This window comes from Notamacropus eugenii, chromosome 1 (assembly GCF_028372415.1).
Source record: "Notamacropus eugenii isolate mMacEug1 chromosome 1, mMacEug1.pri_v2, whole genome shotgun sequence".
In the NCBI taxonomy this organism is placed as follows: Eukaryota; Metazoa; Chordata; class Mammalia; order Diprotodontia; family Macropodidae; genus Notamacropus; species Notamacropus eugenii.
The window spans coordinates 629,073,325-629,094,098 of record NC_092872.1 but is presented as its reverse complement, the minus strand read 5'-3'; the positions used below and the strand labels follow the sequence as shown (position 1 = coordinate 629,094,098).

The window sequence follows — 20,774 nt, the reverse complement described above, 5'->3', positions numbered from 1 at the left end:
ACCAGCATCTAGCTCAGGGCCTGGCAATTACAAGAATGGGTAATTGCCAATGTAATGACCCTCAATGAAGGATTATGGGCTTGAGAAACCTGATTAATGTTTTAGAGTGGGAAGAGAACTGAGCAGGATTCGAACCCAGTTCGTGTGTTCCACCCACAATCAATCGCCGGGTTTTGGAGATGACCTGCTCCAACTTCACTTGACTGTGTTTCAGTTTAAGTAGCACTAATCTCGCACTAGATCTCCTACAGTTTTGAAGTTCCACGGTCGGCCGCATTTTATTTCCCGCCCATTTCTTTCCGTTCTCCCGCCCAGTCCCTTCCTTATCCTGGGCTCCCTCCCATGGCGTTCCAGACTCCAGGCTTTTGCATCCGCTCTGCAGCGAACATGCGCAGCGCAGTTGGGGGGGGGCTGTCCGGCTCACTGCGCCTGCGTCGGACTTGGACGCCACCTGCGGCTCGCTCTCTCTGGGTCCCAGGGAGTCTGCGGGGAGAGCTGGGCGGGCGCCTGGGGGAAAGGGCGGGGAGGGGCTCAGTCTTGAGCCGGGCGATCCCGGGGCGGCCCCAGAGCTTAGTCCGGAGGAGGCGGACGACGAGGCGCTCGACTTCGTTCGCCTGCCGGGGACGATGTCTGGAGTCCCGGAGGCCGCAGCCGGGGACGCGGACGCCGCCGGGGACGCCGAGTCCCGCCAGAGGAGGCTGGAGGCCATGAACCGAATCCCCCGGCTGCCGGTGCACATGGAGAGCCTGCTGGTGAGCGCGGGGAGCGGCTGCTTTGTCTGGGCGGCCTCGGCTTCCAGCGGCCCCCGAGGCCCCGCGGTCTCTCTCTTGCCCTCTCCGCCGCGGGGCTTGGTAGGGGAGGCCCGCCTCTGACTTTCACTTCCCCACCACCTCACACTGGAAGGGGGTGTCGGGAGGGCACTGGGGGGGCTCCATGGCCTCCTCCCTACGGCCTGGGACCCTGCGAGCTTTTTAATCCTGTCCTTCGTTTTATTGGGAAATTTCGTTAAACGGGGAAACTGAAACGGAAGGGGGCGGGGCGCGATCGGCTTCAGGCTCTTTCTCTTGGGTTGTTAGAGCTCTTTTCTCCTCAAATTATCGCATGTCCGCTTAGTATAACGTGGTCTAATAATGCTAACGGGTACGTAGCAGCTTTAAAGTTTGCAAGTCGCTCTCTATGTCCCTGAATCCTTAATGCAACCCTGGGAGGTAAGGCGCCATCATTATCCCTATTTTACAGATGAGGGCCCCTAGTTGGAGGATTTGAACTCAGGGCTGCCCGACTCCAAGTTCGTCTCTATGCTCCTCAGTCGCCGCTGCACGTTTGTTTACATATTGTTCTCCCAGTGGACCCTACGCCCTTTTCCTGATCCTTTCCTACTGCTTTGTGTTTAGCTGCTTTGTATATATTCTTGCTTACCAACTTTGTAAATTTGTATAAGCTTTCTGCTTGTGCCGTGTGTTAACTATTAACTGTGTATTTATGCTTGTTGAAGTTTTCTTCTGTGCTTGTCTACCCCGTTACAACATAAGCTCATTTGGAGGAGGGATTGTTTCATTTCTGCTACTTGTGTGTTGCCTGCAATTAGCAAGGCGCTCTGAAGTAGGAGGTGCTTAATAAATACTGGGTTAATTTTTGGTTTCTACTTTGTATCCTCTAGGGCGTTGAATGTTATTTTGCACGCAAGCCCTTTAAAAAAGTAATAGCTCTAAGGGTTGTGGAGGATAAAATGAGATGTTCGTAGTGTTTTGCAAACCTTAAAAGAGCTGTGTGTAAACGTTATCTATTGTTATTTGTAGTTGACTGCCAAAACTCAAACCAGGTTTCAGTGGCCCTGGAATTACGCAACACTTTAATCTTCTAGCTGTGCGACTCAGCAATTCTTCAGCATTTATTAAGCACCACTGTGTTTTAAAAAACAATTCCTATTCTCCAGGACCTTATGTTAAGTGGGGGAAGATAATTACATGGTCTGTCTGAGCCTCTCTTTTTCATCTCTAAAGTGAGGGTGGTAATATACTATCTACTCTGAAACCTCAGGAAAGCAATCCATAAATACGTTTTTATTGTTTGCTAAGACTTTAAGCAGTAAGAAATCCCAAATATAGTCCTACATTATTCCTATTCCATTTTGGTTCCATTTCATTATTTGTCTGGACAGATAGTGCCGCTGTATCTGCCCTACGTCTACGCATCTCTGTCAACTCAGTGAATTGGCTATTTTTGTTATAGTTGTGTGATAGTCTGGGCAATAAGCATTTTTCTTGCATAAAGTTTTAACTTCAGGGCAGTGAATTTTTTCACTGTGCCGTGTTACAATTTTATTAGACCTTCCTGTTTGGATTTTTTGGCCCTTAATAAGTGTATGTTATAGAAAGAAAATAATACTCCAGTATCTGGAACCTTCTGTATGCCTTCAGTTGTAGTAGCTTTGCCACTAGATGGCCATATGACCATGGGCTAGTCATTTAACTTCTACTTTTACAGAATATATCAGTTAAAAAGAGGGATAATAGTTAACTCACAGGTTCTTGAGAGAAGAGTTTTTGGCAGATATTAAAGATACTGTATAAATCTCAAGTGGTAGTAATTATTGTCAGCATCACAGAGTTTGACTCTGAAACATTAGCTGTCATCTAATGCAATAACATCAGTTTACTGAAGGTCATATAGATAAAGTGCTTTGCTAGTTGGACGAGGTCATAAAACTGTAAGGAACGTTATCAGGTTTTAAAACGAAGTTCTCTGTTTCCAAATCCAGTTATCTTTCAATTGTGCTAACCTTCCACCTCAGTTCTTTCTAAATGGAATGATGCAATGTTTCAGAGAGCTGAAGTTTTTTTCTGTAATAGAATTTATATAATGAAGTTCTTATCATGAAATGTAATTTCACTCAGTATTTTCAGGTATGAACTTGGGTGATTAACTCATTTAACCTCATTTGTCAATGCCCAAAGACAACTCTGAAACTAAGTTTGCAAAGCAGTTGCTAATCTCCAGTGGTAGAAGGTGTTTCCTTACAGAGTTACCTACAGCAGGGAAATCACTGTCAATGTCCTGTCAAAATCACAGGTACCTCCTCCAGCACCCTAATAAATTATATGTAATAATTATACTTTTTGATATTTTAATTCAATAAGTATTTGACACAAAGTATACACAAATACTTCCCCTATTTTTAAGGCATTTTATAGTCTATTGGGGACATACAGCAGGTACACAGGTATTTTGAAATGAAGAAAGGAGAGAGCGCTAAGTAACTGGGAATGTCTTATAAAGGTGACACCTGATTCAGAGATAAGGTGAGGAAAGGATACGTTTCAAGCATGATTAGATAGCACACAGAGTCAGGAGATGGCACATCCAATTTCAAAAACTGGGCTAGTAGTTCTGTTTAGTTGCAACCTAGAGTTTGTGAGGGCAAGTAGTGTGAAAATAGTGGTATGTGAGAGCTTTTAATGTCAAACTGATGACTTTCTGTAGAGATCATCTGATGGTTTTTGATTAGGAGGATTATTGGCATAGTCTGTTCGATCCCCTAAGGCAGGGATGTCAGACTCAAATAGAAATAGAGCCATTAAACCACACAGAAAGGCTATACGTTGACTTTAAAAATCCACATTAACATCTATTTTTTATTGTATATTTATTTTTTCATGTATTTCTCAATTACATTTTGACCTAGTTCTTGCACGTGCTTGGGAATGCTGTGCTGATAGGAGGCAGCTGGCAGCTAGATGATTCGGTAGATAGAATGCTGGGCATGGAGTCAGGAAGTCCTGAGTTCAAATTTGGCTTCAGCCACTTAATAGCCATAGGACCCTGAGCAAGTCTCTTAACCTCTGTTTGTCTTACAACACTGGAGAAGAAAGTGGTAAATCACTTCAGTTTCTTTGCCAAGAAAACCCCTATGGACTGTATGGGTCCATGGGGTCCTGAAGAGTCAGACAGGACTAAACAATAACATGCTGACAGTGCCCAAATGTTTGACACCTCTGCTGTAGAGGTATATTCCCTCCCCCTTTAGCCCCATTGGATTGATGGGTAACTCAGCTAGGAAACTGTAATAGTTTCAATGAGAAGAATGTCTAAACTAAGATTGTGTCAGTGTAGGGTAGATTTTTAAAGGGAGGTTGGTGGTACTGTGAACTGTAGTTTTTTCTAACTATTTCACTTTAATTAGCTTCCTTCATAATCTTGCTTATTTTATGCATTTAAAAACACTTTTCTGAGAAAGGGGTCCATAGGCTTCACCATATTGCCATGTAGCCCATGACTAAGATCGCCTTGAGTAGAAAAAGAAAAGAATTGAAGTGTTCCAGGAATGGACTTAAGACTTGTCAATGGATTGAATGTGATTGGGGGGAGCGGATGGAAGAGAACGCAAGGATGATCCTGAAAGGCGTGATTTAGCCTTTATCAGTAAACTTATTTTATCTCAAACAACCCAGAGAAGAAAATTTCAGTTACAAGTAAATTTTTATGTCTTAGCCCTTAATTTAAAAAAAAAACGAAAGAAGATGTTTTGTAATTATCATGTGGGGCGGGGCCTAAAGTAGTTTGCCTGTTGCTTGTATGTAACTATAAGCTTTTTTTTTCCTGTGGGCCAGTCATATTGTGGTAGAGGAGAAAGAGAAGTTGCTCCAGAGTCAGAGGATCCAGCTTCAAATCCTACCTCTGATATTTATTGCACATATGACTTAATCTCCTCAGCTCTCCTGGTAGGTAGCACTAGAGGTCTCTGAGGTTTCTTCAATTTTACTCTATCACTCAGTAAACATTTATTAAGCACTTATTCTGTGCTTAAGGCTGGGGATCCAAAAGGGGGCAGGATAGTCGTTGTCTTCCTGGAGCATTCGATGTAATAGGGAAAGAAAACTGAAATGGGAGTGAAGGAGAATGAAGAGGGACTCAGTCAGGCTTTAGGGCATTGTGAAGTCAAAGGAGTATGGCTGCTTGAGAAATAAGACAATGCCTATCTCCTCTCCTTAAATGGAAGAATTTATGGCTCCACCCTCCAGTCTGAGGAGCTGAGGGTGCTCTTACTGAGGGTGTGTGAGAGATAAGGCTGATTAAATCATTTTAAGGTGATGGCATTTCCCTGTGACAAGTTTATTGGGGGCTTGATAGAAAAGCCAGGAAGTCCAAAATGAGTGCCACCAGAGTCCAGGTGGAAAATGAGATGTCTGAGGGATATCTATTCTATGATCTCTTGATAGAATGAAAAAAAATGATTGTCATACCTTTTCTGAGAAATAAAAATACATTAAAATGCTGATTAAAATAATTTCAAGGAACTGTTTCAAATAATTTGTTTTGGATATTTTTCTCCACTATTGATTGAAATAATTGGATAGTTAATGACTGGGAAATCTTTCTAATACATAATTTTTTTTATAGTAATCATAGTTTGTGACATCTTATTAGTTTCTATTATGTTCTATTTCGCTTCCTCTCTGTTGACTCTTATATTCACTCTTTGTTTTGAAGCTTATTATAGTTATCTACATCTCATTTTCCCATGCTTTTTTTGCACTGCTTGTTTGTGCCTCAGCATTCCCATGAAGGAGTAGTTTTGTATTTAAAGACTGGTACTGTGTAGGTGGGCTAGTGAGCCCCCTCTCAGTCTTACTTGAACTATTGCCTCAGGAAAAACCTCAAAATATATAAAGAAATTATATTGAGTTTTTTAAAATAAATTGTTGGTTACAAGTAATTTAACAGTTATCTTTTTTCCCCTAGCCATCAAAAATAAAGATTAATTTAGAAGAGAATGTACAATACATGGCCATGAGAAGTAAGTTAAACATTGCGTAGTTTTGTTTGAATGTTATTTGAATTTCACAGATTTAAACTGTGTATTGGGGTTTTCAAAAATATGAGAAAGACTGTTGGTAGGAAATTAGACTAAGTCAATCTAAGTCATTCTTCCAACACAGTGTGATTGATTCTTCCTATGCTCTTATAGTGAGTACTTTTTCTACACTCACAAAGTGGAATACTAGCAGCAATAGTTAAGGCACTGGATATTGCTTTAAAAAGGAGAATTTTAAAAATTTGTTCTGTATTTTAGAGGCTTTTTAGGAATATAGAATAATAGGAATGTTAAAGGGTCATCTAGATTTATCCTCTCATTTCACAGATGAAGATTTTTTTCATTATGATACAATCAAGGTAACAATGTGAGAGTAAGTGGCTGGGATTCAAATTCAGCATCCCTGATTAAATCATGGAACTCTTTTTGCTAGGCCAGACTGTCTCTTACTGATATCAGTACATAAATAAATCATGTTTCTAAAAATGCTCTTATTTCTACTCTATGGAAAATCCCATACATTTACACTTAAAATTTTTCAATATGTACGCAGTCTAGTCAACATAGTACATGCTTCAGCACTGTTGATCTCAACCTATCCATGTCTTCTCATCCTGTTTGATTCTTGTTCATTCCCTCCAATAAATCCTCTAGTCTATGGCCGAGAGACCTTCCTCTAGGCCTTTTAAGTTTCTGTGGATAACAGTGTAGCATGTGGGTTGTTCATCTTGCTCAGAAATCATTATTGGTAATATGATGCAGCCTTCTTACGGTCATCCATGATTTTTATTTCTTTGGAAATTGTGATGTTCCATGATTTTAAGCTATGTAGCATTTCTGAAAATTGGGGTTTTATATTAAAATCCTATGGTATTTGGAAAATTCAACAGCATAGAAACTCACAAGAGACAAAAGTAGTCAGCAGGATTGCCTTCAGATAAAAAACAACTCCCCATGTCTTACTACGATTTTGGTTTCATGCTCCTTGAAGTCGCTGCTACCAATTGAAGGTGATAATGATTTCTATAGGAGATAGAACATTAGTTTTAATTCCTTATCCTTTTTGAAATATACAGCAAAATGAAGGAACAAAGATGAGAATGATAGATTTCACCTGAGATAGAAAGATGAGGAAAAACCTTGAAAAGTTAGAAAAGCCTTAGGTTGGGGGGGTAGGGGGTGGCCGTGGTGGGAGCAGCTACTGTTATTTTTTTTCTAAGTTTTGTGGAATTTGATGTGTTTGGGCCTTTAAATGTCATAACCCTAACCATTATATATTTAAATAAACACTTGTTAAACTAGAACTTGTAGTTTGAATGGTATATTTGAACTGTTGTCTACTGCCTGCTTAGAAGTAATGAAATCCTAACCACCCACCACTATAAATCTTTTTAAATATAGAGCTAATCTCCATTAATTTGGGGAATCTAGCTATTCATCCTGCACTGGGTAAAATCATAGATTTGCCAACCACTGGAATTAATCTGAATAGGATGCAATGAATGTGATGGATTAGGGAACTTGGAGAGTGGTTTTACAGTATTGCCTTTTGAAGTATGGTGCTTAGGATATGTGGAAAAAAATCATTTAACCTTGGAGCAGAATGACAGCTGAATTATTTAAAAACATCTAATAAAGATACATTCAAGGCATTCATTGTAATAGGATGTTGAAATGCAGTGCAAATGGGAGATTCTGTAATTTATTTAACAAAATCTTAGGTAGAAGGAAACTTCAGTGGCCATGGAATCCAGTATATACCTAAAAAACCACTGCTTTGAGATTCTGGATACCGTATGTTCATTGTGCGAGGCCTGACTCATCACCAAACTGTCTTCAGGGTGTGAATTTCTCAATTATAAACATTCTGGAAGATTATCTACTGAATTCCAGAGGTTATGCTACCTGCTTTGGTGATGTGTTTTTGAAGTGTTTGTAGCTATTAGTAGGGTGATTGGTTGGAGCTTTGAGTCAACAGCTAGAATTTACAACTAGTCTCTTAGTGTGGTAGAAACGATTAAATTTAGCACTTAGCGAGTCTTACAAGTTAAAATGGTAAGCTACCAGTGATCTGGCTAGGATTCCATACCAACCCCTGTACCCTACCCCCAGCAATATGTCAGGTGTTGGTAATGTCAGTTGGCTATTTTGTTGTTCTATTTGTCCCAGGTTCAATAATTGATATGTAGGACTGAGTATATGGAATGTCTTTTTTTTTTTTTTATTAAATACAGTGTTACAAAAGAGATATTTTTCTGAATGGTAAAGAATATGCCTAAATGTTTTATAAAACTTATTATTAAAAATCGTGTTCTATTTTTTCAGAAGCACTAAGAGTGGCAAAACCTCGTTATGATGTATCTTTGGTTTATTTAACTCGTAAATTTATGGAGCTCATCAAATCTGCTCCTGGTGGAGTTCTTGATTTGAATGAAGTTGCAACAACATTGGGAGTACGGAAACGAAGAGTATATGACATCACCAATGTATTGGATGGAATCGACCTCATTCAAAAAAGGTCTAAGAATCATATTCAGTGGATGTAAGTTGATTCAAGCTTTTTTGTCATAATTCTCCTTTAAATCTTCATAGTACAGTTAAATCTTTTTCAAGAAAACCACACGTATACATTTTAAAATTGTAATCCAAAGAAGAAAGTTTTATACAGTAGGAAAGAATTTTAATTATTCTGTCTTAAACTGAACTAGAGTGTAGTTCACTAATGTGGAGAACCTTAGAAGCAGTTAGGAGTCATTATCATTGAAGAATTGGAGGCATAATATTTTTTTGAGTCCTTTCATCATAGTTCAATAAACATCTGTCACATTCTATTTGATTCCTGATTACTAAGGAAGAACTAGTTAAGGCTTCAAAAGTAGATGGATACCTTGGAGAAGTATTCAGTAACCTAGAGAGGGGGAATAATAAATCAGTAAGATAAATGGAATTTAAGTCCCAGAGAGTTAGCCTTCATAGAGTAAAGAGAGGCAGGTGTAGTACAAAGCATTTGGGTACACTTAAACATAACAGGTTATAATTATCCAACAAAGAAGACTGAGAAGCCTGACAGGATGAGTAGGTGGTCAGTAATATGCTATAGAAAGGGTCAAAGTTGAGGAGTCAGAAAAAGCCATTATTCTTGACAAATAAGAGATCATTCTAGCTTTGGCTAGAATAATTTCAGTTGTGGAGTCAAATGCCAGATTGTAAGACATTGAGGGGTGGGCTGATAGTGAGGAGGTGGAGGAAACAAATACAGGCAATTTTTTCTGAGTTTGACTATAAAAGGGTAATATAGCATAGAAATACAGAAATATGATGGAGCCTCCTTAATACTTACCCTCCGAAGTTAACAGTTTATTACCTGAATAACTTGTCAATATTTTGTTATTAAAACAAAAATCTATCATGACCTTAAAAAAATTTAGCCTTTAATTTATTCATTATTTATTAAGCTGATTTTTTTTAAATTTGAGTTTCAAATCCTCTTCCCTCCAGCCTTTCCCCTATTGAGAATAGAGCACTGGACCTGGAGCAGACTCCAATCCAACTTCAAATGTGGTCTCAGAAACCAGATTAATAGCTGTGACCCCGGCCAAGTTACTTAACCTCTGTCTGCCTTAGTTTTCTCTGCTATAAAATGGAGATGTTATCAGCTCCCAGAATTGTTGTGAGGATCAAATGAGATAATATTTGTGAAACACACTTAGCATAGTGCCACACACATAATAGGCACTTAAATGCTTTTTCTTCTTTACACTCATGTGATAGTAAGAATAGGAAGTAGTCTTATATTGTACTCTACAAATTAGGTCTACATTAAAGTTTTGTTTCTATTTTTGGTCACTTCAGTATAAAACTCCTCTCCAAAATTCCTATGTCTGTTTTGTTGAGAGGTTTTCTCATAGGAATATTTTGAGTCAGTGGAAAAATTCCTTTTAAGCCAAAATTTGAAATAAAAGTGAGCTATTGTTTACTCTGTTTTGTTAAATGATCATTTTAACATTTTCAGTTGCCATATGATTATCATTGAATGTAAGTATAACATACTGAAGATATTAATACAATTTGGACAAGATAAAAAGAATTGTAAAAGCGTTAGTGAAACAGTAATCTAAAAGTATTCTTTGTAAGCTTTTTACATGTTTTATTTTTTCATACTTTTTTTAAAGTGGATCTGATCTTGGTGGTATTGGATCAAAAGTACCACACCAAAAGAAGATAAGGGATGAACTGAATGATTTAACAGCAATGGAAAAAGCTTTGGATGAGTTAATTAAAGATTGTGCTCAACAGCTGTTTGAACTGACAGATGACAAAGAAAATGAAAGATATCCTTTATCATTAGCTGTTAGAATTACTCTGGAGCCATTTAATTTGAATGCTGTTGTTAGCAATAAGTCTTAATTTACATATCTTAGATGGAAAATAAGTCATTTAGCCACTGAAGTACATGTAGTAGGAGAACTTAAGGTTTTAACACAAAAATCCCCATTGCTTTTATAGCCTCATCAAATGTTGGTTGGGACTCTGGGAGATAATACCCCGCTGTTATCTAAAAGTGATAGTTACTATTAGGGTTATTTCATCATCTCATTTTTAATAGTAAAACTGTGGTATGTTTTCATTGTAGAGTATTATAAAATTAGTCAAATACTTTTCTGTTTAGGTAACCCCCAGCTTACAAGTTGTATTCCCCAAAATTTTATAAAGTAGTTATTTGGAACTAGAAATACTTTTTCCTGGGAGAACATTATAAATAGTGATTAGATTTCCAGACTAGTCAGTCTAGCAAATATTTGTCAGACACCAGCTATGCATCTAGCTCACAGTTTTAACTCATACAACAGCCAAATAATTCCTGATTCCAGAAGGAAGGAGCTATGTCATTCTCCGTGACCTTTCTGCAGCCTTTGACGCTGTTGAACACTCTTTCCATGATATTTTTTTCTCTGGGTTTTCAGGGTACCGTTTTTTCCAGGTTTTCCTCCTACCTATCTGATTTCTTCTCTGTATCTTTAGCTGGATGCTTCTGATCACATACTCTAACCAAGGTGTCACTCAGTTTTGTCATAGGCCCTCTTCTTGGCTACACTACTTAATTGTGAGATCTCATCAGCTACTATGGATTTAATTACCATCTTTATGCTGATGATGCTCACATGTACTTGTTCTGCTCCAGACTCTCTGCTGACATTTGATTTTGCATCTCTGCTTTCTTTCAAACATCTGAAACTGAGTTCCAGTAGACATCTTAAACTCAGTATTTCCAAAATGAAATTTATTGGCTTTCTCCTTAAATCCTCCCCTCCTCATATTTTCCCTATTGCTGTTAAGGGCAACACCATCCTCCTAGTCCCTCAGGCTCACAATTTAGGGGTCATCCTGGTTCCCCTATTCTCTCACACCCACCCAACCCCCCACTCCACTCACCATGTATCTAAGCTGTTACTTGGTCTCTTGGTTTTGCCTTTGCAACATTTCTCATGTAAGCCCCCTTTTCTCCTCTGACACTGCCACCATTCTAATGCCAGCCATCATTACTTCAAGCCTGGATTATTGTATTAGCCTTCTGGGGGGTCTGCCTACCTCAAGTCTTGCCCCATTCCAGTCTGTCCTCCATTCAGCCGTGATTTTCCTGAAGTACAGGTCTGATTATGTTAGTGTACTACTCAGTAAACTCCAATGCTTCCCTTTTGTGTTCAGGAGCCAAATGCAAAATGCCTTGTTTGGAATTCAAAACCCTTTGTCACTTAGCTCCCTTCTATTTTTCAGTCTTCTTAACACTTATTCCTTTTCTTGCCATGTGTTCTTCAGTCCAGGGATGCTGTCTCCCTGGTTGTTTCTCACACAAGACATTCCATCTCTTGATAATCTCTTTAGCTGTTCCCTATGCCTGGAATACTCTCCCTCCTTTATTTTTGTTGACCTCCCTAGCTTCTTTTAAGTTGTAACTAAAATCCTCCCTTCTATAGGAAGACTTCCCTGATCCCTCTTAATTCCAGTTCCTGCCTTCTGTTAATTTCTCCTATTTGTCATGTACGTAACTTGCTTTGTATGTCTTTGTTTGCATGTGGTGTGTCTCATTAGATTATAAGCTCCTTGAGAGCAGGCACTGTCTTTTGCCTCCTTTTGTATTCTCATTGCTTAGCACAGTGCCTGGAACATGGTATGCACTTAAATATTTATCCATTGATTCATTGATTACAGAAAGTGTTTTCTTGTTTATTAATAATGGGCAGAAGTTTCATCTTCTCTTCTGAGTTGTAGTACTCCTGTGCTATCCAGTGCTTTTTTTAGCTTTCCTTAGGCCCTCCACTGGGTGTGCCTTACCATTACCAACATCTTCACATTCAGAATTCCTATTTACTAACTAGAATAATCTGAGGTAGGTATTAGGAGAAAAGGAGTCTGAACTAATTCATACTGATCTATGTATTGCTGGTAGCTCCTAACCCTTCATTATTTATTTGAATTTTACCCTAAAGAATATTCAGTCCGGGAATGTCAGGCAATGAGGTAGTTCAGTAGATAAGAGTGTTGGGCCTGGAGTCAGGAAGACCTGAGTTCAAATCTGGTCTGAAACACTTAATTACCTATATGACCCTGGGCAAGTCACTTATCCCGTGTGCCTAAATTTTCTCATCTGTGAGTGACCTGGAGAAAGCATGGCAAAGTACTCTGTATCTTTGCTAAGAAAATCCCAAATGAGGTCACAGAGAGTCAGACATGCCTGAAATGACTGAGCAAATCAAAGTAAGATGAAACATAACAAGGTAAAATGAAAAAAATACAAGTACTAAAAGGACAGTATTTTAGGATGGAATAACCAGTACTGTCTGTTACCAGGCCCACCTCCCCTCTATTTTCTATCCCTATCCTCTCCTTTGTTTCCTGGAAGATTGCTCTTTTAAAGACCTCTTTCTCTTCACTTTCCCTACACACTGATTCCTTCTTTACTGCCTACAAATATGACCAGTTCATGTATCTCTTTTACAGCCAACCTCCTAGAAAGGAGTTATCTACATCTACTTGCCTCCTACTTAATTCTCAGCCTTAAAGTCTGGCTTTTGATGTTAGCTTTTGATTAAAACTAGCTCTCCTCAAGGTTACCAGTTTATTAAGTGCTAAAGGCAATGGCTTCTTTTCAGTTGATTGTATCTGACCCTTCTGCAGTTTTTGATGGTGTCAGATACTGTTTTCCTGGATACTTTTTCTTTTGGCTCCATGACATACTCTTTTTATTTTTTTTTAAATTAACTTAGTTTTAGTTTTCAGCATTCACTTCTATTAGATTTTGAGTTCTAAATTTTCTCCCCACCCCAAGACAGCATACAGTCTGATATAGGCTATACATAAATATTCATGTTAAACATTTTGACATTAGTCATGTTGTAAAAAAAAGAATTAGAACTATTGGAAGAAACCACAAGAAAGGAGAAAAAAAATGAATACTATTCTTTGATCTTCATTCAGACTCCAACTCTGGATGTGAACAGCATTTTCCATCATGAATCTCTTGGAGTTGCATGACACTGCTCTTTTGATTTTCTACATGTCTGTATTTTCTGTATTGTTTGCTGGATCATCATCCTCTTCCCACCCATTTCTGTCTTATTTCATATTCTTCATCAAAGCATCTTCTTTCTAGATGAATGAAAACACATTTTTGTGTGCTTACCATTGTGTAAAGCACTGAACTCTGTGCTGCATATGCATGTTGAAAAGTAAGACAGCTCCTGTTCTGAAGGTCTTCATGCTGTAATAGGGCAAGACAGTGTGGTAATAGCATTGTATTAGATATTTTACCTTTCTTGCATATCAAGAAGGACTTGGAACTAAAATTATAATTTTTACAGTGATGAGAGGCATCATAACATACAGTACTTTGGAGCTGTGATCTTACTGATGTGGGTACTCTCTCTGCCAGTACAAATCACATTCCATTCACACCTCATCCTTAGATGGTAATGAAGTTTCTTTCATTAATAAACTCATATCTGTTTGTGTTGAACCATTTGGTAGTGAAAAAGAAACCGATCCAGAAAGGTTGCAAGTGACTTGTCTCAGGTCACATTTAGGTGCCAAGAGCTTATAATCGTCACACTTCAAATCCGGCAATCTTTCTACTGCATACCAATTTCTTCCTAAAGGAGAAAACTTTCCTTATATCTGTTTTAATCTTTATTTTTAAATGTTTTGTCTTCATTATTAACCAGCAGAATATTTTAGCATAATCTGTATTAATAAAAAGAAATCTGGAGCTAAAGTAAATACTGAAAAATGACCCTGGAGGAAAATCTCTGAGTAGTTTATTACTTGGGCTAAAAACTCTACTTTTTCTACTCTAGGCTATTTAGCTCACATAAGTTAAGAATTGCCTAGATTTACATTATGAAGCATTTATCACTGGCGACCTTTTAATTGCTTTTTAGCTTGTGTTTCTTAATTTAGAGATTTCCTTGACTGATTCATACATTAGCATATGTGACCTATCAAGATATCCATAGTATTCAAGCTTTCCATGAACAGATTGTTATTGCAGTCAAGGCTCCAGAAGAAACCAAATTGGAAGTGCCAGCTCCTAAAGAAGTAGGTAGTATTTTAAATATATTTGTTTTAAAAGTTTCATTTTAAGAAAGTCTTTTATAAAAAGAAGTCTCGTTCCATTTTTCTCTTTTAAAATTTATCTAACACCATTGCCTTCGCTCTGAACTTATTAAATAAACTTGATCTTATAAGTAATAGAGATGCCTTTTGGTAGGATTTGTTGGTCCTCTTTTATAGTGTCTGGAATGGTAATAGCATTGTATTAGATATTTTACCTTTCTTGCATATCAAGAAGGACTTGAAACTAAAATTATAATTTTTACAGTGATGAGAGGCATCATAATATACAGTACTTTGGAGCTGTGATCTTATCGATGTGGGTACTCCCTCTGCCAGTACAAATCACATTCCATTCACACCTCATCCTGTGTGATTCTTGTCCATGTCTTCTCCTTAAAACCTCCAGATGATAAGCTCAACCCTTCTCCTCGAGTTGTGGTTGTTTTTTTTTAAAACATTTTGTGGAAATCAGTGCAGCCCTTAGACTACCAAAATATGTCTTCACTTTTTAGCATTCCCAGGACCTTTGTTAGAATCCCAAAAAGGTTACATTTCTATTTTATAATAATAAAAGCAATCTAAAGACTTCCATGGAAAAGGCCTGGAAAGGGAGGAAAGAAAACAGGTACTGAAGAGCTGCGTATAGTGTCTTCTTTTGACTCTCCTGGTTCCTACAGGCATATCAGGCCCTCCTGGGTTCCCAGCACTGAGCTGGAGTTCAAATGAGAGTCAGTCTGGATAAGCTGTTAGGGAAGATGTTTCTAAATTAAAACCAAGAAGCAGACTGGTAAATTGAAACCTGAAATAGCCTTAGACATGCCTTCTGGTAATGGGAGAACTTAGAAATAGAACAGAAAATTAGGATGTGAGATCCTCTGCTATGCTGCATTTCACTGCAACTCACTTTGTGTTGTGAACACAGTGAAGGGCAGCGCGGGAGGGAGGAATGCCATCTGTGTTGTCTAGACCGGGCCTAACAGACATCCCCAGAGAACCAGGTAGGGGTTTCAATTCCAACTGTCGACATGTTGCTTTTCATGTGTGTAACATTATCATTTTATTAAATGTGTTAGAGCCATATTTCTCATGTGGATATTTTATGACATCTGAACTCTTAAGAGTAGACCAGCAAAGTATCTGTGTTTGTGGGGTTTTGATCAACCTGCATGAGAAAAAAAAATGGAAATCATCCTTTTAATGAGGACTATGCTTGCTTTGATTTACAATTAAGAAAAATACAGAGATTATTTTCAATTGTATTGCTTTCTCAAGAATTGACTGTCTTATGGGGGAGAAATGGTGAGATGTCTAGAATAATATGAAGAGGCAACATTTTAAGTAACTTTCAGGAAATGCAGTGAGGTACAGTGGAAAGAACATGAGCTTTGGATTGAGGGAATGAGTTCAGAATTATATTTCTGCTAGCCATAAGTGGGATATTGGGAAGGTCACTTAACTTATCTGACCTCAATTTCCTCATCTATAAAATGATGGGGAACAGTTGGACTGAATGTCTTCTAAAGTCCTTGGCAGCTCTAAATTTGTGATCCTGTGTGACTCATTATTTAACATTATTTGATGACCTTAGGTGCTAGACATTACATTAAGTGCTCATATTTTCCCAAAAATCATTAAATTATGTGGTGTTATAAACAATTTTTTTCCTTTGAGATTCTTGTTCAAGTATCAGAGAAGTGGTCCCTATAGCATGTACCTCATAATCATTCACAATCATTAGACTTTTAGTAGAATCTGTACTTTGTGGTCATCCAACTTAGACTAATCAAGAATTCTCATTCTCCCCTAATTGATAAAATGTTAGGGTCTTGGGTACTGTTTCTAGATTCATTCAGTTAAAGTAGAAGACTTAAGTAGAAAGAAACAGGGTTTTAAATAATTGAGTTTTTGTACTTTGGCTCCAAACCAAACCCTCAGTATCATGTGCCTGATTGCTTTGCTAACCTGACTAGTTGATTATACCTGATTATTTTTCAATCTTCATTGATTTTTTTTCTCACAATTATTTAATGATAAAATAAAGTGTAAATTCAAACTTTCAGGTACATTTACAAAACTAGTGAAACAAGATATGACTAATGGATTGTTCTCATTCATGTTTATATCCTATGTTTCTTTTCATAGGACTGTATAACAGTACATATAAAGAGCACAAAAGGACCCATTGATGTTTATTTGTGTGAAGTGGAACAAGATGACATAAGTAACAAAACATTTGAAGAAATGAGCACTACTTTATCTGAAAGTAAGTCTACAGTTCATCCTGATCAAGGTAAATATTAAAGTGATTGTAGGGGAATTTGGAATTATCAGAACTCAAGTATAATTTAGCCAAAATTTTATGAGTATATATCATAGTCTTTTAAATAAGTGTTTTTAAGAAGTACTAGGCCATGAAGAAATATGCTTGTCTCACTGAACAGTAAAATTCAACATTCTTTTTGGTCTATTCAGTGAAAGTATTATGAGTGTTCTGCAATTTGGAAAAGATATTTTGAAAAAATTAGATGGAAAGCACAATAGAATTTTATATCTTAGCCCTATTTGTTCATTGGCTGCTGTTTTACAGTTGTAAATGTGTTGTTATGGCAAGACACTTTCTTAAATGGAAGAAATGATTGTCTTCACTCTAGAGGCTTTCCTGTTCTTGTCTGCCCTTTCTTCTCAGTGGGTGAAATAGCACCCTTTTTCAACCATTTAAAATTCATGAGAACTTGGAAAGGTCAGAAAATTCTGAGGTAGTTTTGAACTAATTATTTACATGCTCAGAAACCTTCCCTTCTATTTTTGGATTGATGCCTTTGTTTGTAAGGCATCTTAGTTGCAACAAAAAGACTATCTGATTAGGATTTGGAACCTCTGGTTTCTGGCTTCTCCCAATCAACTGTTTATTAGCTATGTAACTTTACTAATTCAAATAGATCGTTTTAACCCTGTTGAAACTTGTTTCTTCTTACAAGAGGAGTATAATAATGCCTGCCCTGCCTGCTTGACTAGAAGCTCAAAATAAATAACATATCCTAACTTTGAAAACACTAAAAGATTATACATATGTAAAGTGACTTTCTTTTCTTCCTACTGTGATTGGATCAGCATGGTACAGTGGAGAGAGGACTGAATTTGAAATCAAGAGACCATACTTTCATTCCTGGCCTGGCTCTATCATTTGCGTCTGTGCCTCTGGGCAAGATACTTTCCTGGACCTCAGTTTCCTTAGGTGTAGAATGAAAAAGTTGCACCTAGAACACCTCCAATCAATCTTTCAGTTCTAGGTCTATGATTCTTTGAATCTGAGCAAGACAAAGGGAGGTGTAGGACGAAGATGCTTAACCTTTTTGTGTTATACTCTTTTGGCAGTCAGGTGAAGCCTATGGATTCCTCAAGAATAAAGTTTTCAAATGAGTATAATGCATGACATTTCAAGGGAAACCAATTATTTTAATAGTTATCAAAATAGGTTTTTAAAATATGTGGCTTCAAAGATTTTGTATATAGAAAAGCTCAACAATTTTTCATTTACCTTAAATACACGTTTGTAGACTTTAATTAGCTATAAAATTGTGTTCCAGAGAAGCAGATCATGATACTGACTTGTTGAATAAACTTAGACTAAACATTACTCCTTTATTATTACCTTTATGAAGAAACTTGATGTTTCAGTTCTTCTGATGAAACCTGCTATGAAAAATTGTTATACTAACTCCTTCCTTTTAAAAATTTAAGAAACTTATTTGTTTTAAAAAACCATTTGTGTTCCTTGCAAAAAAACATCACAATCCCCTTCTTGCTTTCTGGTTCTTTTTTCCTGAGTTTTGTTATTGTTTTGCCATTGGCAAGTAGCAAAGTTTGAATGTTGATGAAATGTTTTCTGTCTGGCAGCTTTTTTTCAAAAATCCATTTCAAGATGTAGGTATAATAATTACTTTAGAAAAGTGCTTCATATAAATTTGAATACGTTTTTCTCAGGCTTGAGGGTGTATAAAGGAGCGTACTTCTCAATTTGGGGGAAGCTGTACTTTGGTCTTTGCTGTATCTTAGTAAATATCTCTTTGTAAAGGCTTTTTAAAGTGTCTTCATATGGGGAAAGTTGTCAGCCTTAACTAAAACCTTGTTTTCCTTTCAGTAAGCAAAGTAAATCACTTTATTAAATGAACCACTTAAGTCATTTTCCTTTTACTCTCAGGGTTAGCTGTATTATGTCTACTACCTCTTCTGTCCATGTTGTTATTTCAGTTGTTTCTTAGTGTGTCCAGTTCTTACTTGACCTCATTTGGGGTTTTCGTGGCAATAATACTGAACTAGTTTGCCATTTCCTTTTCCAGGTCTTTTCATAGATGATGAAACTGAGGCAGACAGGGTTAAGTAACTTGCTGAGGGTCACACAGCTAGTATGTGTCTGAGGCCAGATTTGAACTCAGGTTCTCCTGACTCCAGGGTTGGCACTCTGTCCACTGTGCCACCTAGCTGGCCCATAGGTGGGTATTAATTGAAGTCACAAAAACATGGTCAGTGAAACCTACAAATTTATTCCACTGCCATAAACCACCATCCTTCTCTAAATCACTGTACTCACCTTCCTAGTGTAATAGACTGAGGGAAAAGTAGTTGGTAAAACCAAATCATTTTAATAGTTTTAAGGCTGACTTTAATTGTCAGTGAAACCTACAAATGTAAATACTATTAGTACTAGAGTTGAATGTATTAGTGAGGGGAAAATTCACTATGTAGCTACTAATTAGATTGAGCATTTTACTAAGTGTTGATATGCCACACACTGTGCTAAGCACTGGGATGCAAGAAGAGACAAAAAGATAGCCCCTCTCATACTGTAGTTCAAAGACCATCTCATATTTCAATGTTTGGTTTAGGAATTTTCTATCACATGTAATTCAGAAAGCCATTCTTAATGTTTGAGGTTTGTCTTTTTATTGTATTGCATTCAAATTTAAAATGGTCATGAAGGTTACTTTTTTCTACCTTAAAAAAAAACTGAATAGATTTTATACCAGTGATTTTCAAAGATGTTCATTTTGCAGGCATGGAATTTCTTGTCTTCTCACTTGCCCACTTGCCCCCTTATCTCTCCCCAATTAAAAAAAAAACATTCTAGCTTGTTATGTTTATTTCTTTGTAGAAGGAAATCTACAGCAGAGTGAATCAAATGAAAAAAGCCACCTGAATGGTCTTGAACATTAAAACTCTGGAATGATTTCAGCACCTTCTGTCAAGTTGGCTTAATGTCAAGTCTCTGGTGAGACTTGCCTTTTCAGTTTGGACTTAAAAAAAAATCAGGCCGTTGAGGATTTCTTTGTCCAGTTTGATATTAACATTAAGGCCAATAGTTTTAGTAGTTCTCTTATATGAAGTTATATCAACTTGTTGTGGAAAATGGTTCATTTTATAAACAATTATGAAAATGTAATTTGGCATTTACTTAAGTGAAGCAAGGACTTTCTATATTGAATGGCGTTTTATCAAAACAATCTTTTAGAGCACAAGTTTGTTACTACTAAAACATTTGGACTAATCTGACGTTGAAGAACATAGTATATCACTAACTTCTTTACAATGCAGAATATGTACCAAGTGAAATTATGCTTTACATCATGTGAATACTGTTTGCATTGTGTGCAATCAGCTGTTTAAATAATAAAGATGTACACAGTAAATTAAATGTGAATATTCCTGTATATATTTGTATAATGTTTAGATAACTCATGAAAAATGTGAAGCATATCGAAAATTTCCACCATGTACAGCAAAAAATAAAATGTAAATATGAAAGTTCATTTGATTTTTGTGTTTCTTCAGATTTATCCAACAACCTCAAAATCAGTTATTGAGGTAGAGAAATGTGAGTTTCAAGGAGTTGAAAGGGACCTCTAGTGTAACAGCACCTACAGGTGTGCAAGTGTACACACACACGCACGCACATGCGCACACACACACTCTTACTCTCTCTCCCTCTCTCTCATGACACGGGAGTTAAGTGACTTCTTTCTGCATGTGCTTGAAGACGTCTAGTGATTAGACTTTTCATTTAAATGGTCACGTGCTCTCTTTAATTCTGAAGTTCCCTTTGGTGATGAAGATTGTATCCATCGATATTTGCAGCTTTTATCCATATTTTCTCCAAAAGTTTTCCACGGGAGGTTGACCTCACTTCATGGAGATTGCTAACAGATACTTTGTCAACTGACAGATTCCTCTTTTACTACATGACCAGACCATTTTCCCATCTTACAATTCCTTGATGGCATTCTTTACTTCAGAGCCCTTCATTTGCTGCACATGGTAGCCTCCTCATGGCCACTATTTTCTTCTGTTTGAT

The 20,774-nt window shown here is 37.3% G+C and overlaps 1 protein-coding gene across 4 annotated transcripts; it reads left to right on the top strand.

Moving 5' to 3' along the window:
* The first annotated feature begins 397 nt into the window (after positions 1 to 397).
* On the top strand, positions 398 to 20,232 carry LOC140520860 (transcription factor E2F6-like). Of its 4 annotated transcripts, XR_011972679.1 has the most exons (9): positions 398 to 752; positions 4,611 to 4,721; positions 5,743 to 5,797; positions 8,141 to 8,357; positions 9,988 to 10,148; positions 14,295 to 14,407; positions 15,348 to 15,423; positions 16,568 to 16,715; positions 19,578 to 20,232. XR_011972679.1 is itself a non-coding variant. In XM_072635230.1 (8 exons), the coding sequence occupies exons 1-8, from the start codon at positions 627 to 629 to the stop codon at positions 19,637 to 19,639; spliced, it is 993 nt and encodes a 330-aa protein (XP_072491331.1). In that variant the 5' UTR covers positions 398 to 626; the 3' UTR covers positions 19,640 to 20,232. The 4 variants fall into 4 exon arrangements, 3 of the variants coding, with proteins under 3 accessions (XP_072491331.1, XP_072491333.1, XP_072491332.1); XM_072635230.1 differs by lacking the exon at positions 15,348 to 15,423 and having other exon boundaries at positions 9,988 to 10,146; positions 14,293 to 14,407; XM_072635232.1 differs by lacking the exons at positions 4,611 to 4,721; positions 15,348 to 15,423 and having other exon boundaries at positions 409 to 752; positions 9,988 to 10,146; positions 14,293 to 14,407; positions 16,568 to 16,688.
* Positions 20,233 to 20,774: the final 542 nt, after the last annotated feature.